The sequence below is a fragment of the Macaca thibetana genome, chromosome 1 (assembly GCF_024542745.1).
Source record: "Macaca thibetana thibetana isolate TM-01 chromosome 1, ASM2454274v1, whole genome shotgun sequence".
NCBI lineage: Eukaryota > Metazoa > Chordata > Mammalia > Primates > Cercopithecidae > Macaca > Macaca thibetana.
In genome coordinates, this window is record NC_065578.1 from 44,181,695 (window position 1) to 44,200,504 (window position 18,810).

Sequence of the window (18,810 nt, forward strand, 5' to 3'; positions counted from 1 at the left end):
TGTTCTCATATCTACATGCTCCTTAGTTTCTTAACCAAAGGTGACTAAAGTTCAAATATTACATGGGAAGTCTATGAATTTTTTAACGTTCCTTCGTGCTTCTTTCCAGTCAATTCTCAACTGCAGAGTCAACTGCTCCTCTGATTTATATATTAACATTTCTTGTTCATGAACTTCATATAAATAGAATCTTTTGAAGCACATTTAGAGTATATCTTTTTTTTTTTTGAGATGGGGTCTCGCTCTGTTGCCCAGGCTGGAGTGCAGTGGCGTGATCTCGGCTCACTGCAACCTTCACCTCCTGGGTTCAAGCAAATCTCCTGCCTCAGCCTCCCCAGTAGCTAGGAATACAGATGTGCGCTACCATGCCCAGCTAATTTTTGTCTTTTTAGTAGAGACAGGGTCTCACCACATTGGCCAGGCTGGTCTCAAAACTCCTGACCTCAAGTGATCCACCCGCCTTGGCCTCCCAAAGGGATTACAGGCATGAGCCACTATGCCTGGCCTAGAGTATGTCTTTTTTTTTTTTTAAATAAAAATGTACCATTACTCAAAAACATAGGAAACCAGTGACTATGACAAATGAATATCTAAATCCTTCCTAGTAACCAAATCAAAGAGCAACTAAAGAGTACATGGCTAACAAAGTATGTGATGTAAAAATATATTAGAAATAAAGTTTTGTAAACTATAATGCACTAGGGGCCAGGCATGATGGCTCACGCCTGTAATTCCAGCACTTTGGGAGGCTGAGGTAGGCAGATCACCTGAGGTCAGGAGTTCGAGACTAGCCTGGTCAACATGGCGAAATCTCGTCTATACTAAAAATACAAAATCAGTCAGGCATGGTGGCGTGCGCCTGTAATCCCAGCTACTTCGGAGGCTGAGGCAGGAGAATTGCTTGAACCTGGGAGGTGGAGGTTGCAGTGAACTGAGATCACATTACTGCACTGTAGCCTGGGTGACAGAGCCTTGCTCTGTCAAAACAAAACAAAACTATAATGCATGTATTGGATATTATTTATCTTCAATAAACAAGAAGAGTCAAAAAATCGCTTTTCACCTTAAGTTTTGGATATATGTAGCGCAAAGAATCTGCAGTTCCCATGTCAGCATCATCAGGAATACACACAATATCTGGCTTCATTTTCATCTTGAATTCTGCACATAGAGCCTTTTGAACATCCCTGGTTGTAACCACAATGACTTCTATAGGACAAAAGAAAAAAAGAAAGAAAAGCAAAAACTTATTCATGTAGACAGTGGTTTCACTATTTCAATTAGATTTGGTCTATTTCTAGGTATAATAACAACTGCTAATATTATTGCTCCTGTTCAATGTGTTTTACCTGCATTCCCCCAATTAATTCTTTTTTTTTTTTTTTTTACAGACAAGGTCTTAGCCACTCAGGCTGGAGTGCAGTGGCACTATCACAGCTCACTGCAGCCTCAACCTCCCGAGGTCAGGCAATCCTCCCACCTCAGCCTCCCAAGTAGCTGAGACTACAGGCATGTGCCACCATGCTTGGCTAATTTTTGTACATTCTGTAGAAATGAGGTTTTACTCTGTTGCCCAGGCTGGTCTCCAACTCCTGGGCTCAAAGGATACACCAGCCTTGGCCTCCCAAAGGGTTGCAATTGCAGGCGTGAACCACTGCGTCTGGCCTCCCCTAATTAATTCTTACAGCAGTCTCATCTTATAAATAAGGTATCTTGGATTAAAAGACATGCTGGTTGGGCGCAGTGGCTCATGCTTGTAAATCCCAGCACTTTGGGAGGCCGAGGGAGGCGGATCACTTGAGCCTGGGAGTTCAAGACCAGCCTGGGCAACATGGCAAAACCTTGTCTCTACAAAAAACTTCAAAAAACCGGAGGTTTAGGTGGGAGGATTGCTTGAGTCTGGGAGGCAGAGGTTTCAGTGGGCCAAGATCACCCCACTGCACTCCAGCCTGGGCAACAGTGTGAGTCTCTCTCAAAAAAACAAACAAACAAACAAAAAATCAGGTCTATATGAATGGTGCCCACACTTTAATATATTATATGCCACTTCTCCTTGATATGAAGAATTCAGAAGAACGTTCATCAAATATACAAATGGGAAGAAATACAAAAAACACTTTGGGAAGCCAAGGCGGGTGGATAACTTCAGCCCAGGAACTCAAGACCAGCCTGGGTAACATGGCGAAACCCTGTCTCTGCCAAAAAAAAAAAGAAAAAAAAGAAAAATTATCCAGACGTGGTGGCGTGCATGTAGTCGCAGCTACTCAAGAGGCTAAGATATGGCCGGGCACGGTGGCTCAAGCCTGTAATCCCAGCACTTTGGGAGGCTGAGATGGGCGGATCACGAGGTCAGGAGATCGAGACCATCCTGACTAACACGGTGAAACCCCGTCTCTACTAAAAAAATACAAAAAACTAGCCGGGCGAGGTGGCGGGTGCCTGTAGTCCCAGCTACTCGGGAGGCTGAGGCAGGAGAATGGCGTGAACCCGGGAGGCGGAGCTTGCAGTGAGCTGAGATCCGGCCACTGCACTCCAGCCTGGGCGACAGAGCGAGACTCCATCTCAAAAAAAAAAAAAAAAAAGAGGCTAAGATGGGAGGATCGCTTGAGCCCAGGAGGCAGAGGTTGCAATGAGCTGAAATCATGCCACTGTACTCCACCCTTGGGCAAAAGAGTAAGACCCTATATCAAAAAATCAAAAAAACCAAATGGGGCCATGCGTAGTGGCTCACGCCTGTAATTCCAACACTTTGGAAGGCCGAGACAGGCAGATCACTTGAGGTCAGAAGTTCAAGACCAGCCTGGACAACATGGTGAAACCCTGTCTCTATCAAAAATAAAAAAAAATTAGCTAGGAGTGGTGGTGCATGCCTGTAGTCCCAGGTACTTGGGAGACTGAGGCAGGAGAATTGCTTAAACCAGGGAGATGGAGGCTGCAGTGAGCTGAGATCACATCACTGCACTCCAGCCTGGGCGACAGAGTGAGACTCCAACATTTTAAATCTTCATTCAATACAAAGAGAGAGCTATTAAGCTACCACCCCTTCCTATTGGAGGCAACTCTAATAATGGAATGAACACTGGATCACAAGACTGGGCCTCAGGCTTTGGCACCCTGATTTATTATATTTAAATATAGGACACCTCAAACTCAATGTGACCAAAGCTGAACTCATTATTTTAATGAAGACAAAATTCATTAAAACCTTTTCCTGGCCAGGCACAGTGGCTCATACCTGTAATCCCGGCACTTTGGGAGGCCGAAGTGGGTGGATCACAAGGTCACAAGATCGAGACCATCCTAGCTAACATGGTGTAAACCCGTCTCTACTAAAAATACAAAAAATTAGCCAGGCGTGGTGGCACATGCCTGTAGTCCCAGCTACTCAGGAGGCCGAAGCAGGAGAATCGCTTGAACCTGGGAGAGGTTGAACCCTGGCAGAGGTTGCAGTGAGCCGAGATCATGCCATTGCACTCCAGCCTGGGTGACAGAGCAAGACTCTGTCTCAGAAAAAAAAAAACAACAAAACTGTTCCTTCTCTCCTATTCCTTTTCCTACTTAATGGCATAACTATCTACCTAGTAATGGCATGACTATCTACATAGTTACCCAAGCAAAAAGTAGAGAGGATCACTAGACTTTAAGGTTCTGGAAGTCAGGGCCTGAGCTGTCTTTTCAATTCTGTACCTCCATGCTTAATAGAGAACCTAGTATTTACATCAAAACACAATTTAAAACATATATATATTATGTATCAGATAATACAAATATTACCTGGTACATAATAGACTCTAAGTACTGACTATGAGGCATTTAAGAGTCTCAATCTGCTCTTTCTGATATCCTTACAGGGTTCGTCTTGGATCACTGTGGACATGAGCTCCATAACGACAACACTTAGTGCTATCCTCTCAACCTTTTTCACACAGCAATAGAGTACTCCTACATTCCTTATTTTAAAAAGCCAGTCTTCAGCCAATGAGTTCTAGTCATCCTCTCTCACTCTCATAATGCTGACAAATCATGGGGATCAAATCCCCTAAAAGTTTTATGAGTTCACAGCTCACTTTGTCATAGCTCACCTTCAAATCCAACACGCTCAAGCAGGTTCAATGGGTACCAAATTAAAGGTTTATTCCCAACTGGAAGCAGAGGTTTGGGAATGCTGGAAGTTAGGTCTGTCATCCGAGATCCTCCACCTACTGCCATCACTACTGCTTGAAATTCCATTTTTACAAACTGCAAGTACAGAAAAAACAATTAACAGAAAAAAACCAATGTAACAAAAATCAAAGCACACACAATACTAGTCTATTTTTATTTAGGTTACTGATATCCACTATGTCAAATGCATAATTCCCAACTCTAGCAATCAGAGTAAGAAAAGCTTAGCTGCAGATAAACATTATGTCTACCAATACGTATTCTCAGTTCTATCCTTGGTAAAAGTGGGAGGATATGAATGAAGGGCCCTTGCCCTTGAGTTATTCACAATTAAGTGGAGAAGACAAATTCAGTAAATCGCAATATATGTCATTAGTGCCACAGCAGAAAAATATCCAAGATATAGTGGGCATACAATAAAAGGAACATCTAGTTGTCATTGAAAACACAGGGAAGGTTTTAGAGGAAGTGATGCTTGAGCTGACACTGAAGAAGTAAGTTTACCAAGTGGGCTTCTGATGTATGAATTTTTATTCTTTGAAAATATTAGGCTGGGTGAGGTGACTCACATCTGTAATCCCAGCACTTTGGGAGGCTGAGGTGTGTGGATCACATGAGCTCAGGAGTTCGAGACCAGCCTGGGAAACATGGCGAGACGCCATCTCTACCAAAAATACAAAAAATTAGTCAGGCGTGATGGCTTGTGCCTCTGGTTCCAGCTACTTGGGAAGCTGAAGTGGGAGGATCATTTGAGCCTAGGAGGCAGGTGTTGCAGTGAGCCGAGACTGGACCACTGCACTCCAACCTGTGTGACAGAGTGAGATCCTGTCACAAAAAAAAAAAAAAAAGAGAAAAAAAGAAAACATTAAAAGATGTCTGACTAGAATTAACAGCAGAAACACAAGCATGTTAGGATTCTGAAAAGTATGAAATGACTTAAGACTCCAATAATTCAGCCATCGGCTCATCTTCTTATTCCTCCAATTTTTAAAGATATCACTATAAACACAAACGTAGGCTTGTATCTGAACCTAGATTTACAGAACACAATTATAAAAACAAACCAAACGGTTAATTCCTTTTTTCAAACTCAAGGTAATAAACAAACCTATTTGACTTTGAAAAGAATCTCTTTACAGAAACTACCACAGAACAGAAACACAGTAAAAGGTCATAAATATTTATTTATTTATTTATTTATTTTTGGAGATAGAGTTTCACACTTGTTGCCAGGCTGGAGTGAAATGGCGTGATCTCGGCTCACTGCAACCTCCACCTCCCAAGTTTAAGCGATTCACCTGCCTCAGCCTCCCAAGTAGCTGGGATCACAGGCATGGGCCACCATGCCCAGCTAATTTTGTATTTTTAGTAGAGATGGGGTTTCACCATGTTGGCCAAGCTGGTCCCAAACTCCTGACCTCAGGTGATCCACCCGAGTCGGCCTCCCAAAGTGCTGGGATTACAGGCGTGAGTCACCACGCCCAGCCTATTTACTTATTATTTATTCAGAGACAGAGTCTTGCTCCACTGCCCAGTCTGGAAGTGCAGTGGCAAGATCATGGCTCACTACAGCCTCAACCTCCTGCACTAAAGCAATCCTCCTGCCCCAGTCTCTGGAGTAGCTGGGACTACAGGTGGGTGCCACCATGCCTGTTTTTTTTGTTTGTTTGTTTTTTTCTTTTTGAGATGGAATTTCTCTCTTGTTGCCCAGGCTGCAGTGCAGTGGTGCAATCTCAGCTCACCGCAACCTCTGCCTCCTGGGTTCAAGCGATTCTCCTGCCTCAGCCTCCCAAGTAGCTGGGATTACAGGCATGCATCACCACGCCCAGCTAATTTTGTATTTTTAGTAGAGACGGGGTTTCTCCATGTTGGTCAGGCTGGTCTCGAACTCCCAACCTCAGGTCATCTGCCCGCCTCGGCCTCCCAAAGTGCTGGGATTACAAGTGTGAGCCACTGCACCTGGCTGCCTGGCTAATTCTTTTAATTAATTTTTTATAGAGACAGGGTTTCACTATGCTTCTCAGGCTGGTCTCAAACTCCTGGCCTCAAGCCTCCTGCCTGGGCCTCCCAAAGTGCTGAGATGAGAGGCATGAGCCACTGTGCCTGACCCATCTTTATTGATTTAAACTGAAACTACTTTCTCTGACTTACAACAATGATGTAATTTTAAATGTGTTAAAAGGTAACATTCAGAAGAAACAATGTATTCAACATCAAATTGCCAAATAACTTGTTGCAACTTTACTATAATTATTATTACTCCTGGGCCCAGGGACATCAACATCTAAAGTGCAGCGCTTAACACCTACTATACTCAAGGCACAAAGTGAAGGCTCTTGCATAACATTCACAATGTAAAGATATGGTCATTTAGATTCTAGCAAGCATTGCCTCAGACTGGAATTTAATTTCATTTTGGCATTATGTAACATCCACCACATCTAATGTTATTATGAAAAGAGCACTGGATGCTTAAGAGTCAAAAGATGGGCTGGGCGTGGTGGCTCACACCTGTAATCTCAGCACTTTGGGAGGCCCAGGTAGGCGGATCACCTGAGGTCAGGAGTTCAAGAGCAGCCTGGCCAACTTGGTGAAACCCTGTCTCTACTAAAAATAATTTTAAAAGTAGCCAAACATGGTGTCAGGTGCCTGTAATCCCAGCTACTCGGGTGGCTGAGGCAGGAGAATCACTTGAACCTGGGAGGCAGAGGTTGCAGTGAGCTAAGATCACACCAGTCGCACTCCAGCCTGGGCGACAGAGCGAGACTGTCTCAAAACAAATAAAAATAAAAAAGAGCCAAAAGATGGCCGGGCACAGTGGCTCATGCTCCCAGCACTTTGGGAGGCCAAGATGGGAGGATTGCTTGAGCCCAGGAATTCTAGAACAGCCTTGGGCAACATGGTGAGACCCCATCTCTATAAAAAATTAGCCAGTTGTGGTGGTGCATGCATGTAGTCCCAGATACTCGGGAGACTGAGGTGGGAGAATCACCTAAGCCTGGGAGGTTAAGGCTGCACACCACTGCACTCCAGTCTTGGCAACAGAATGAGACCCTGTCTCAAAAAAAAAAGAGTCAAAAGATGAGTTTGAGTCACGATTCTGTCACTCATAGGTGGTGTGATCAGGGGCCTGACATTTAAAACTCTCAGTGTCCTCAGCTTCCAGAAGGAAGCCTGGTGGTTAGGTTCACAGACCATAGAGTCAGAATGCCTAGGTTTGAATTCTAGATCTACTATTTATTATTAGCTGTGTGAACTAGGGCAAACTAAACTTTTCTATGCCTGTTTTTGCATTTTATGATGGGGATAATTACAGTTTTACTTCACAGAGTTGTTGTTAAGATTAAATGTTATTCTACGTAGACAAAATAATGTCCATCCCATGAGAAGCACTATATTTGTATTTGCTTTATTAGACAGAGACTAGATCAGGGAAAACCTTCCTACTAACTGAACATGCTGCTTCATAATTCTGGTCTCTACACTGCTACTGTTGCTTCCTAGTCTGCCTTCTCTCGCATCTAGCAATCACCTATTAAACTCTGAAGACAGCTCAAGAATTCTCTTGCCTACAAAGCCATTCCTAACCATTCCCACCCCTCCAGAAGTGACTCCTTTCCCCGAAGTGCTTCCACTCTGCCATGTGCAGATTATCTTAGCCTTTACAGGGTTTCATTGCACACGTGTTTAAATGTCTACTTAAGTATAATATTAATGTCTCTTAAATGTCTATATAAGAGTCTAAAAGTGACTTTCTTGGACTGTGTGTGCATCATCACTGTATTCCCAGTCAGATGTCAGAAATCAGAGTGGAATGAGGACCTGTGAACTTCACAACTGTGTAAGAGTCAAACTCAAACATGTGCACAAGGGCATTAGAATCCAGGTCACTAGGAACTGAGGTTCCAGCTCTCAAGGAGGCTCTGGGTGAAGAAAGGCAACCTAGGAAGCATGAATAGTTACATAACTAATCATGTTACCAGGCAGACTGTCAAATGCTCATGTCACTGCCACGACTATGGGTGACGGGAATCCTGGCAACGAGTCTCGCTGCCTCCCAAGCTTTAGAGAGGGTGCTCGCCGCATCTCAGACTTGCCTGCATCATAGCACTCATGCCTTTTCCAGTTGTAAATAGATACGAAAACTGTAACAGAATTGGTCTGTCATTCCACGTGTGCTGCCTGAAGGCAGAGACCTTGCTGCATTCCTCCTTGTATTTCACTGCCCTGCATCCAAACAAGTAAAGGAAGGCTGAATAAACGAATGAAGGGCTGGGGCGAAAGAGTGCAGGCACAGTGCTAAAGGCGTCTGGTGCCTGTCTGGTGCTCGCTCGCTAGCTGTGACTTCAAGCAGAACCTCCCCTCCTCGAAACTTCCTTTCTTTCTTTTCTTTTTTCTTTCTTTCTTTTTTTTTGAAACGAAGAGTCTCACTATGTTGCCCAGGTTGGAGTGCAATGGCGCGAATTCGGCTCACTGCAACAAACGATTCTCCCGCCTCAGACTCTCGAGTAGCTGAGATTAGAAACTTAGTTTCTCCATCTGTTGCATAAGGTAGTTGGCTCGGATTCTCCCCCAACCTCCCTTCTACTTCGGACACAGCTACACGGTCGGGTCGAGCAGGGAGTCGAGCTGGCAACTTCGGGGCTCAGCACCCCCTCCTACCCCTTGGGGTCCACCTCGGCCCAGTTCGACATGCCCGCCTCCCTCAGATGAGTGGTCCCACCGCGCTGCTCACCCGGGTCAGCCAGCTCGTGCGCGGCCTGGCAGGGCAGAAGTCACAGCTATACCTCAGCTCCCCGCACGCCACAACCGCTCCCAGTGCTCTCCACGCCGCCTCTGACTGACAGCCCAATGGCGCAGGCGCGCGATGGCCGAGAAACTCGATGGAACGCTCTGAGCAGACCCACGGAGAAGGGACGAGCGCCGAGCGATGGATGACGGAGGGGACGCAATCGCCGCAGAGAGGAGGGGGCGGGGCCGGAGGGGGCGGGGCCACCGAGGAGCATTCGACACTTGTCCCACATTACCAACGCCTTTTGAGTATTCCAGCGCAGGGTCCCAGGAACCCAGACGGAGCAACTCAGCCTTTTTCCTCAGGGAGTAAGTCTAGGACTTGGTTCCGAGTACATTCAGTGAAAGAAAGCTCATTGGGATTCGCAATTTTGGCCAGCTAGTGAAAAAAAATCACCGAATGCTCCTGCAGGGGTTGCCAGGGCTTCCTATTTGTGAGACGTATAACAAGGCCACTCACATTAACTTTAGTCATCAAAACTGGGGGCGGCTGGGCATGGTGGCTCATGCCTGTAATCTCCGCAGTTTGGGAAGCCGAGGTGAGAGGACTGCTTGAAACCGGGAGTTCAAGACCAGCCTGTGCGAGAGAGACTCCAGTCTCTATAAAAATAAAAATTAGCTGGGTAGTGTGTGCCTGCAGTCCCCGCTGCTCGGGAGGCTGAGGTGGGAGAATCGCTTGAGCCCAGGAGTTCGAGGCTGCAGGGAACTATGATCGGGCCACTGCACTCCTCCTGCCTAGATGACAGAGACAGACGCTGGTTTTTTTGTTTGTTTGTTTAATTTAGTTTTTATTTCATAATCATAAACTGAACTCTGCAATCCAGTTAGGCATGGAAAGGAACAAGGAAAACGTGAAACCCAAAGGGAACTGCAGCGAGAGCACAAAGATAAGATACTGCGAGCAGGCCGGGTGTGGTGGCTCACGTCTGTAATCCTAGCACTTTGGGAGGCCGAGGTGGGCGGATTGCCTGAGCTCAGGAGTTCAAGATCAGCCTGGGCAACATGATGAAACCCCATCTCCACTAAAAGAAAAAAAAAAAAAAAATTAGCCAGGCGTGGCAGCATGCGCCTGTAGTCCCAGCAACTCGGGAGGCCGAGGAAAGAGAATTGCTTGAACCCGGGAGGTGGAGGTTACAGTGAACCGAGATCGTGCCACTGCACTCCAGCCTGGGAAAGGGCGACAGGGCGAAACTCCGTCTCAAAAAAAAAATACTGCAAGCAAATGAGGTGAAGGGGGTGCTCTCCTGAGCTACAAAAGGAATGGTCTAGCGGTTAAGATAAAACACAAGCCAGACTTGTTAGAGTTGTCCACAGTCAGCAATGGTGATCTTCTTGCTGGTCTTGCCATTCCCGGACCCAAAGTGCCCCATGGCCTCCACAATATTCATGTCTTCTTTCACCTTGCCAAAGACCACATGCTTGCCATCCAATCACTCCGTCTCGGCAGTTGAAAAACTGGGAACTGTTTGTGTTGGGTCCAGCATTTGCCATGGACAAGATGCCAGAAGCTGTATGCTTTTTTTTTTTTTTTTTTTTTTTTTTTTTTTTTTTTTTTTGAGACGGAGTCTCGCTCTGTCGCCCAGGCTGGAGTGCAGTGGCCAGATCTCAGCTCACTGCAAGCTCCGCCTCCCGGGTTCACGCCATTCTCCTGCCTCAGCCTCCCGAGTAGCTGGGACTACAGGCGCCCGCCACCTCGCCCGGCTAGTTTTTTGTATTTTTTAGTAGAGACGGAGTTTCACCGGGTTAGCCAGGATGGTCTCGATCTCCTGACCTCATGATCCGCCCGTCTCGGCCTCCCAAAGTGCTGGGATTACAGGCTTGAGCCACCGCGCCCGGCCGAAGCTGTATGCTTTAGGACGAAGCTCTAGTCATCAAATTTCTCCCCGTAGGTAGACTTGCCACCAGTACCATTATTTTGGCGTGTGAGGTCACAACCCTGACACATAAACCCTGAAATAATTCTGTGAAAGCAGGAACATTTATAACCACATCTTTTCTCTACATTGCTCAGAGCACGAAAGTTTTCTGCTGTCTTTGGAACCTTGTCTGCAAATGGCTCGAAGGAGACACGGCCCAAGGGCTTGCCGTGGGCGATGTGGAACACGGTGGGGTTAACCATGGCTGATAGTACCGAGCTCCCGGCGGCGGCTGCTTCTGCAAAGCCAAGACCCTGTTTTTAACAAAACAGTAATTGGCCAGGTGCAGTGGCTCAGGCTTATAATCCCAGCACTTTGGGAAGCGAGGCGGATGGATCCCTTGGGCCCAGGAGTTCGAGACCAGCCTGGGCAACATAGTGAAACACCCTCTCTACTAAAAATACAAAAATTAGCCAGGTGTGGTGGCGCATTGTGGGGTCCCAGCTACTTGGAAGGCAGGAGGATCTCTGGATCCCAAGAGGCAGAGGTAGCAGTGAGCCAAGATGGTATCACTGCACTTCAACCTGGGTAACAAAGAGATGGGATCTCTAAGTAAATGAAATAAATATTAAAAAATGACGAATAAGGCCGGGCGCGGTGGCTCAAGCCTGTAATCCCAGCACTTTGGGAGGCCGAGGCGGGTGGATCACAAGGTCAGGAGATCGAGACCACAGTGAAACCCCGTCTCTACTAAAAATACAAAAAAAAAAATTAGCTGGGCGCGGTGGCGGGCGCCTGTAGTCCCAGCTACTCAGGAGGCTGAGGCAGGAGAATGGCGGGAACCCGGGAGGCGGAGCTTGCAGTGAGCCGAGATCGCGCCACTGCACTCCAGCCTGGGCAACAGCGTGAGACTCCGTCTCCAAAAAAAAAAAAAAAAAAAATGACGAATAGATAATAAAATAATTGCTGTTCTAAGCTCTATGTTTTGGAGTGGTTTATCAAGTTGCACTAGATAACAGGACCAATGGCCATTCTCTTTTTCCCATGCATTCCTGCAATTTCATAATTTTTTTTTGAGACGGAGTCTTACTCTGTCACCAGGCTGAAGTTCAGAGGCACAATCTCGGCTCACTGCAACCTCTGCCTCCTGGGTTCAAGCGATTCTCCTGCCTCAGCCTCCCGAGTAGCTGGGACTACAGGCGTGTGGCACCACGCCTGGGTAATTTTTGTATTTTTAGTAGGGATGGGGTTTCGTCAGATTGGCCAGGATGGTCTTGAACTCCTGACCTAGTGATCTGCCTGCCTCGGCCTCCCAAAGTGGTAGGATTACAGGCGTCAGCCACTGTGCCAGATCTGATTCATCTCTTAAATCTTGAGTTGCTTTACCTCCCTGCCAGCTAAAAGGTAGAGTATGATTTCTGTAATAAAAATAAAGGAGCTTGACTTCATTCAACAATATTTATTCATTTATTTTTAGAAATGAGGTCAGCTTATGCTGCCCAGGCTGGACTCAAACTCCGGGGTTCAATGATCCTCTTGCCTCAGCTTCCCAAGTAGCTAGGACTATAGGTATGTGCCATGGAGGAATGACTTCAACAATATCTATTGAGTGCCTAATATATGCCAAGCAGTGTCTTAGATGCTTGGTGTTGCAGATACAGCAGTCAGTGATTATTAGGACTTGTCGTTTTTTCCAGAAGGAGTTCTGCTTAGACCCTGAGAAAAAAAAAAAAAAGGACTCATATCCTAAAACCAGCCTATCTTTGCCTTGCCATGAACTGATTGATCTGGCCACAGGAGGCCTGAAGTCTGACTACCCCTCTATGGAAACATAGAGATATTCTCTCTTTGGTATTACCTCAACCAAGCTTTGGAAATTACAGCATGGTTTTGAGGTAAGAACTAATTATAAATAAGAAATTATAAGAACAGCAGTCAGCCCCGTATCTGCCATCCGTTTCATATCCTTATGTTTAAACTAGCGAATGTTTTTCAAGGAACTAGAGGGCTTTCTCTTCTATTGTGGAAAGTAGTTGAGAGATTGCTTCAATTTAAACTCACTTTAAATTATTCCCCGAGGGCAATAATTCTCAAATTTTTTCATCTCTGGACTCTTTATACTTAAAAATTACTGAGGACCCCAGAAAGCTTTTGTTTATATGGATTGTATTTATCAATATTTACCATATCAAAATTTTTTTTTTTTTTTTTTGAGACGGAGTTTCGCTCTTGTTGCCCAGGCTGGAGTGCAACTGCACGATCTCAGTTCACTGAGACCTCTGCCCCCTGGGTTCAAGTGATTCTCCTGTCTCAGCCTCCAAGTAACTGGAATTTACAGGCATGCGCCACCACGCCCAGCTGATTTTGTCTTTGTAGTAGAGACGGCGTTTCTCCATGTTGGTCAGGCTAGTCTCAAACTCCTGACCTCAGGTGATCTGCCTGCCTTGACCTCCCAAGTGCTGGGATTACATGCGTGAGCCATTGTGCCAGGCCAACTACATTTTCAAAACAAAAAGTTTAGTGAGATGAATGCCATTGTTTCACCTTTTTGAAGTCTCTTTAGTGACTGGCTTAACAGAAAACAGCTTGATTTTTCCATTACTGTGATATATTATTTTGGTTTAATTTTATCATAAAAATGTGACTTCACATAGATACGTAGTTGGTAAGAGAGCTTTTAATAACCTTTTCAGATAATTTTAGATATTCTTTGATACTATACCAAAATTCAACAAGTGGTAGTTTGTTAAAGGTTTGTTGCAATGTAGAATCGGAAATTATATCAATGAACATTTTGTACTTTGTTACAATACTTGCACTTTGAATGGACATTTTCCCCATGCATGACCTTGCAACTTGGTATACTAATACTATGTAAAATATTGGTTCACAGAGTTACGCAGATGTTCCTAACACTGACTCATTATACAATATTTTAAAATCACATTTGTTAATATTACTAACAATCTCATCAGAAAAATTCTTAAATATTGGAAAGCTGGGAAGCTGATGATGACAGATACAAGTTTTATAAAATTCTAATTTTTGGCCAGGCGTGGTGGTTCAAGCCTGTACTCCCAGCACTTTGGGAGGCCGAGGCAGGTGGATCACGAGGTCAGGAGATCGAGACCATCCTGGCTAACACAGTGAAACCCCGTCTCCACTAAAAATACAAAATTAGCAGGACATGGTGGCGGGCGCCTGTAGTCCCAGCTACTCGGGAGCCTGAGTCAGAAGAATGGCATGAACCTGGGAAGCGGAGCTTACAGTGAGCTGAGGTTGCGCCACTGCACTCCAGCCTGGGTGACAGAGCAAGACTCCATCTCAAAAACAAAACAAAACAAAAAAACAACAAAAAACAAATAAACAAACAATTCTAATTTTCTCTTCAAAGCTCAAATATTATCATTGGCAGCAAATACTGTTAGTGGTTTCCCTTGAAGTAGCTGGCTCACTTTGTTTATACATTGGCAGGCATAGTTGGTCAGTTGTTCTTCTTTCTTTTTTTTTTTTAAATGAAAAACCGTAATATGCCCTTCATTTGCTTTTAGCTATTTCATAAACACCACAAACTGGACACAGTTTGCGATGAAACTTAGAAAAAACTCTTTTTCCATAACATAAACATGTCAATCTTTCCCTTTAGCTCCTTCTTCCACTCTCCCGCCACTGTGCTGAAGAGATATTAAGTTCTTCCAGATTTTTGCTTAACTGGGTGGCTTCCAAACTCAATGGACTCTCCAGGTAGGTAATTCCTGCACAGGGCTTTCCTGTCACTGGATCTATGATTTTTCCAACTTTGAAAACAATCTCAGCCAGTTCATGTTTCACATGCTTTGTTTGTGGAACAGGTAAAGCTCTCAGAAGCACAATATCCCCAACTGTGCACTGCTGAAGGGCATCACGAGCAAAGTAGGTTTTCCGCTTATTATAATACTCTAACAAATAGGCATCCAGAACAAGCCTGGTCACTCTCACTTTAGCAGTCTTTTGCACTTTTGTCCCAATCACCTTCTCCACCATCCATTTGGCATGGATGGATGCATGAACTACGGACATTATGTGGCTTTGGTCACCTCCGCCATGACTGTGCAGCCACCTCCACTTGTTCTTTCGATTAAATATAGTGCTCCATGAAAAAGCAGTAGTTCAACTTGCAGCTCAAACTATCACAAAACTGTTTCTGTTGGAGACAACAATCATACTTCTTTTGTATGCACAGAAGGCTAAATGTGTACTTCCCACCTCATTATACAGAGTATTAAAAAGACACGTACTCAGTAAACTAGGATATTTGGTAGCCAAAAAAAAGAGAGAGAGAGACATGGGCTGGGCATGGTAGCTCACGCCTGTAATCCCAGCACTTTGGGAGGCCGAGGCGGGTGGATCACGAGGTCAGGAGTTCAAGACCAGCCTGGCCAATATAGTGGAACCCTGTCTCTACTAAAAATACAAAAATTAGCTGGGCGTGGTGGCGTGTGCCTGTATTCCCAGTTATTTGGGAGGCTGAGGCAGGAGAATCACTTGAACCCGGGAGGTGGAGGTCTCAGTGAGCTGAGATCGTGCCACTGCACTCCAACTTGGGCAACAGAGTGAGATTTCATCTCAAAAAAAAAAAAAAAGACATGTACTCAGGCCAATGTTTAATAAAATTAATATAGCTTACTGCTTAATCAAAGACTTTCTTAAGTGTAACTGACTTTGTTTAATTTTTTTTCTTTTTTCTTTTTTTTTTTTTTTTTTGAGACGGAGTCTCACTCTTTTGCCCAGGCTGGACGGAGTGCAGTGGCGCGATCTCGGCTCACTGCAAGCTCTGCCTCCCAGGTTCACGCCATTCTCCTGCCTCAGCCTCCCTAGTAGCTGGGATTACAGGCATGCACCACCCTGCTAATTTTTGTATTTTTAGTGGAGATGGGGCTTCACCACATTGGCCAGGCTGGTGTCAAACTCCTGACCTTAAGTGATCTATTCGTCTCGGCCTCCCAAAGTGCTGGGATTACAGGTGTGAGCCACTGTGCCTGGCCAATTTTTTTTTTCTTTAAGACAGGGTCTCACTCTGTTGACCAGGCTAGAGTTGAGTGGCATGATCTTGGCACCTCTGCCTCCTTGGCTCAAGGGATCCTCCCACCTCAGCCTCCCAAAGTGCTAGGATTACAGGGGTAAGCCACTGTGCCTGGCCTTAATGTTTATTCTTACTTTTATTGCAAGTGTATGGGACTAAAAAATAAAATGACTATTGTACAGTTTGGTGCCAATGCTTCGATTCATGCTCAGTAAAGCACCAGAAGTTTTACCCACCATTGCTTTGGCACCATCAATGCAAATATCAATACGATGAAAAACGTAAATATATTTTAATATTATTATGAAAATAGTTCTGACCTGACAGATCCCCTGAAAGGGTCTTAGGGATTCTCAGGAACCCATGGAGCACATTTGAAAAACTACTGCCTTATGGATTCCTCCTGGCTCTTACTGCTTCTAGGACTTACATTATGGCACTCACCATAAAGGACTGTCATCCTCTTTTCCATGTCTTTATCACACTAGGAGCGCCTTGAAGATAAGTGCTATATCTTATTTGTTCCCGTCTCCCCGGGACCTAGCATAGAACCTGGGACATGCTCAGTGAATAATATTGGATGAATTGAAATCTTACGATTTTCCCTTGACATCCCATTTGGTGGTGGGAAAACTGGGCTGAGAGCCAGGTTGCTGACAGCATCTCTTCTTCTGAACTTTCCTCCTCACTGTCAATTCATATTATTATCCATGCCTAGCCCCATGCTTATTTATTATTATTATTTGTTAAGTACACAGGTGATACTTAATAAATGCTTATTAAATACAGGGTATTCCCTGAAATGTTTGTTTCATCTTGACCTCAATTATCCTTATTTCTTCCCTAAGGGATATTTGTGTGTATATATGTGTGTGTGGGTTTGTGTGTTCATATGTGGTGGGGAAATAACTTAACAAGGGCAAGCTCTCTAAACTGTGGAAGACAAAAGAAACCTTTCAAAATTTGGGCCTTGGCTCACAAACTCTCTTCCCACGGTCTGCTAGAGATCTCGCTGGGAATTTGCTGGCCACCTCACAATATCCATCTACTCCATTTGGCCAGAGACTTGTCAGTGGGGCGGGGAATTATTGTTTTTAGAGTAGTGAATGAAAGATAAAAATGAGGCCGGGCGCGGTGGCTCAAGCCTGTAATCCCAGCACTTTGGGAGGCCGAGACAGGCGGATCATGAGGTCGGGAAATCGAGACCATCCTGGCTAACACGGTGAAACCCCGTCTCTACAAAAAAAATACAAAAAACTAGCCGGGCGAGGTGGCGGGCGCCTGTAGTCCCAGCTACTCGGGAGGCTGAGGCAGGAGAATGGTGTAAACCCGGGAGGCGGAGCTTGCAGTGAGCTGAGATCCGGCCACTGCACTCCAGCCTGGGCGACAGAGCGAGACTCCGTCTCAAAAAAAAAAAAAAAAAAAAAAGAAAGATAAAAATGAAAAAAGAAATTCCACTTTGGCAAACAATTGCAGGTCCTAAAATATTTGCATTTTGTTGATTGATTGAGACAGGGTCTTGCTCTGTCACCCAGGCTGAAGCGCAGTGGCACGATCACAGCTCACTGCAGCCTTGACCTGCTGGGCTTAAGTGATCTTCCCACCTCAGCCGCCAGAGTAGCTGTGACTACAGGTGCCTGCCACCATGCCTCATTAATTAAAATTTTTGTTTTTAGTAGAGACAAGTTCTGACTATGTTGCCAAGGCTGGTCTTGAACTCCTGGGCTCAAGATATTCCCCCGCCTCAGCCTCCTAAAGAACTAGGATTATAGGCGTGACCACTGCACCCAGCCTTGTGCTGTAGTTTTGTACATAAGCCCAGTAATTGCCCAATAGATCCATGATAAGTTAGAGATAAAATGATGCTACAGTATTTAACAAAAGGAACTTGGAAACAGTTTTCATTAATTAGAACTTTAGTATTTCTTTTCAAGCACACAGAATTTTCTTCATTGGTGGTTTTAAAGGTCAGAATCTGGGCATTCATGTTCTAAAATGGTGAGTAACTTTTAAAAAATAAGTGATTTAATCAATTTGGTGATTTTTTTCCCCTTTATGGAAAACGACTTTTCAACTGGCTGATTTTTCCCTTGTTTTTAAATTGGAGCCTAGCACAGTGGCTCACACCTGAAATCCCAGCACTTCAGGAGGCCGAGGTCAGAGGATGGCTTAAGTCCAGGAGATTGAGGTTGCAGTGAGCCAAGATGGTGCCACTGCACTCTAGCCTGGGCAATAGAATGAGACCTTTCCTCAACAAGCAAACAAATAAACAAGCAAAACCCAAAAACCATAACACTAAAAAAGAATTACCTTATGATCCAGCAATACCTCATCTGGGTATATATCCAAAGAAATTGAAATCAGAATGTTGAAGAGATATCTGCACTCCCATGTTCATTTCAGCATTATTCACAATAGCCAAAATAAGGAAGTAACCTCAGTGTGTATCAGTAGATAAACAGTACACACACACACACACATCCACACACACATATATACACACATACACAGGAATATTATACAGCCTTTAAAAAGAAATATCTTCTGTCATTCATAACAGCATGGGTGGAACTGGAGAACATTATGCTAAGTGAAATAAGCCAGGCACACACACACACACAAAAACAAAAAACACTGTATGATCTCACTTATATGTGGAATCTAAAAAAAAAGTTCATTTTGGCCCAGAACCTGGGAGGTGGAGGTTGCGGTGAGTGGAGATCGTGCCATTGCACTCCAGCCTGGGCAACAAGAGTGAAACTCCATCTCAAAAAATAAGTAAATAAATTTAAAGGTGGAATCTGAGGCACAGGAAGGTTAAGCAACTTGCCCATGGTCAATAGCTAGTATGTGGCATAGCCAGAATATGGATATAGTCAAGCTGACTCCAAAGAATGTGCTCTTAACTAGTACACAACAGTATATTGCCTCCCCATG

General features: G+C 44.7%; 3 protein-coding genes across 4 annotated transcripts in view; 1 reads left to right on the forward strand and 2 right to left on the reverse strand.

Moving 5' to 3' along the window:
• The window catches only part of EIF2B3 (eukaryotic translation initiation factor 2B subunit gamma), a 349,397-nt gene that overhangs the window by 136,132 nt on the left and 194,455 nt on the right, over positions 1 to 18,810 (reverse strand). Inside the window, exons 2-4 of one of the 2 annotated variants that reach the window (XM_050799440.1) lie at positions 8,900 to 9,002; positions 4,083 to 4,239; positions 1,064 to 1,209 (exon numbers count right to left, since the gene is read on the reverse strand). In XM_050799440.1, coding sequence (XP_050655397.1) covers positions 1,064 to 1,209; positions 4,083 to 4,230 — 294 coding nt within the window. In that variant the 5' untranslated portion in view covers positions 4,231 to 4,239; positions 8,900 to 9,002. Of the gene's footprint in view, positions 1 to 1,063; positions 1,210 to 4,082; positions 4,240 to 8,899; positions 9,003 to 18,810 lie in introns of those variants that run through there. The other variant, XM_050799449.1, reaches the window with a different exon arrangement.
• The window catches only part of UROD (uroporphyrinogen decarboxylase), a 133,412-nt gene that overhangs the window by 95,754 nt on the left and 18,848 nt on the right, over positions 1 to 18,810 (forward strand). The gene's annotated exons all lie outside the window — the stretch shown is intronic.
• LOC126947521 (28S ribosomal protein S17, mitochondrial-like) lies at positions 14,454 to 14,888 on the reverse strand. Its single transcript, XM_050778277.1, has one exon. The coding sequence runs from the start codon at positions 14,868 to 14,870 to the stop codon at positions 14,454 to 14,456; it is 417 nt and encodes a 138-aa protein (XP_050634234.1). The 5' UTR covers positions 14,871 to 14,888.

Excerpts from the sequence above, each read along its gene's own strand:
- LOC126947521 (XM_050778277.1), bottom strand. The coding sequence starts at position 14,870 with ATGTCCGTAGTTCATGCATCCATCCATGCCAAATGGATGGTGGAGAAG.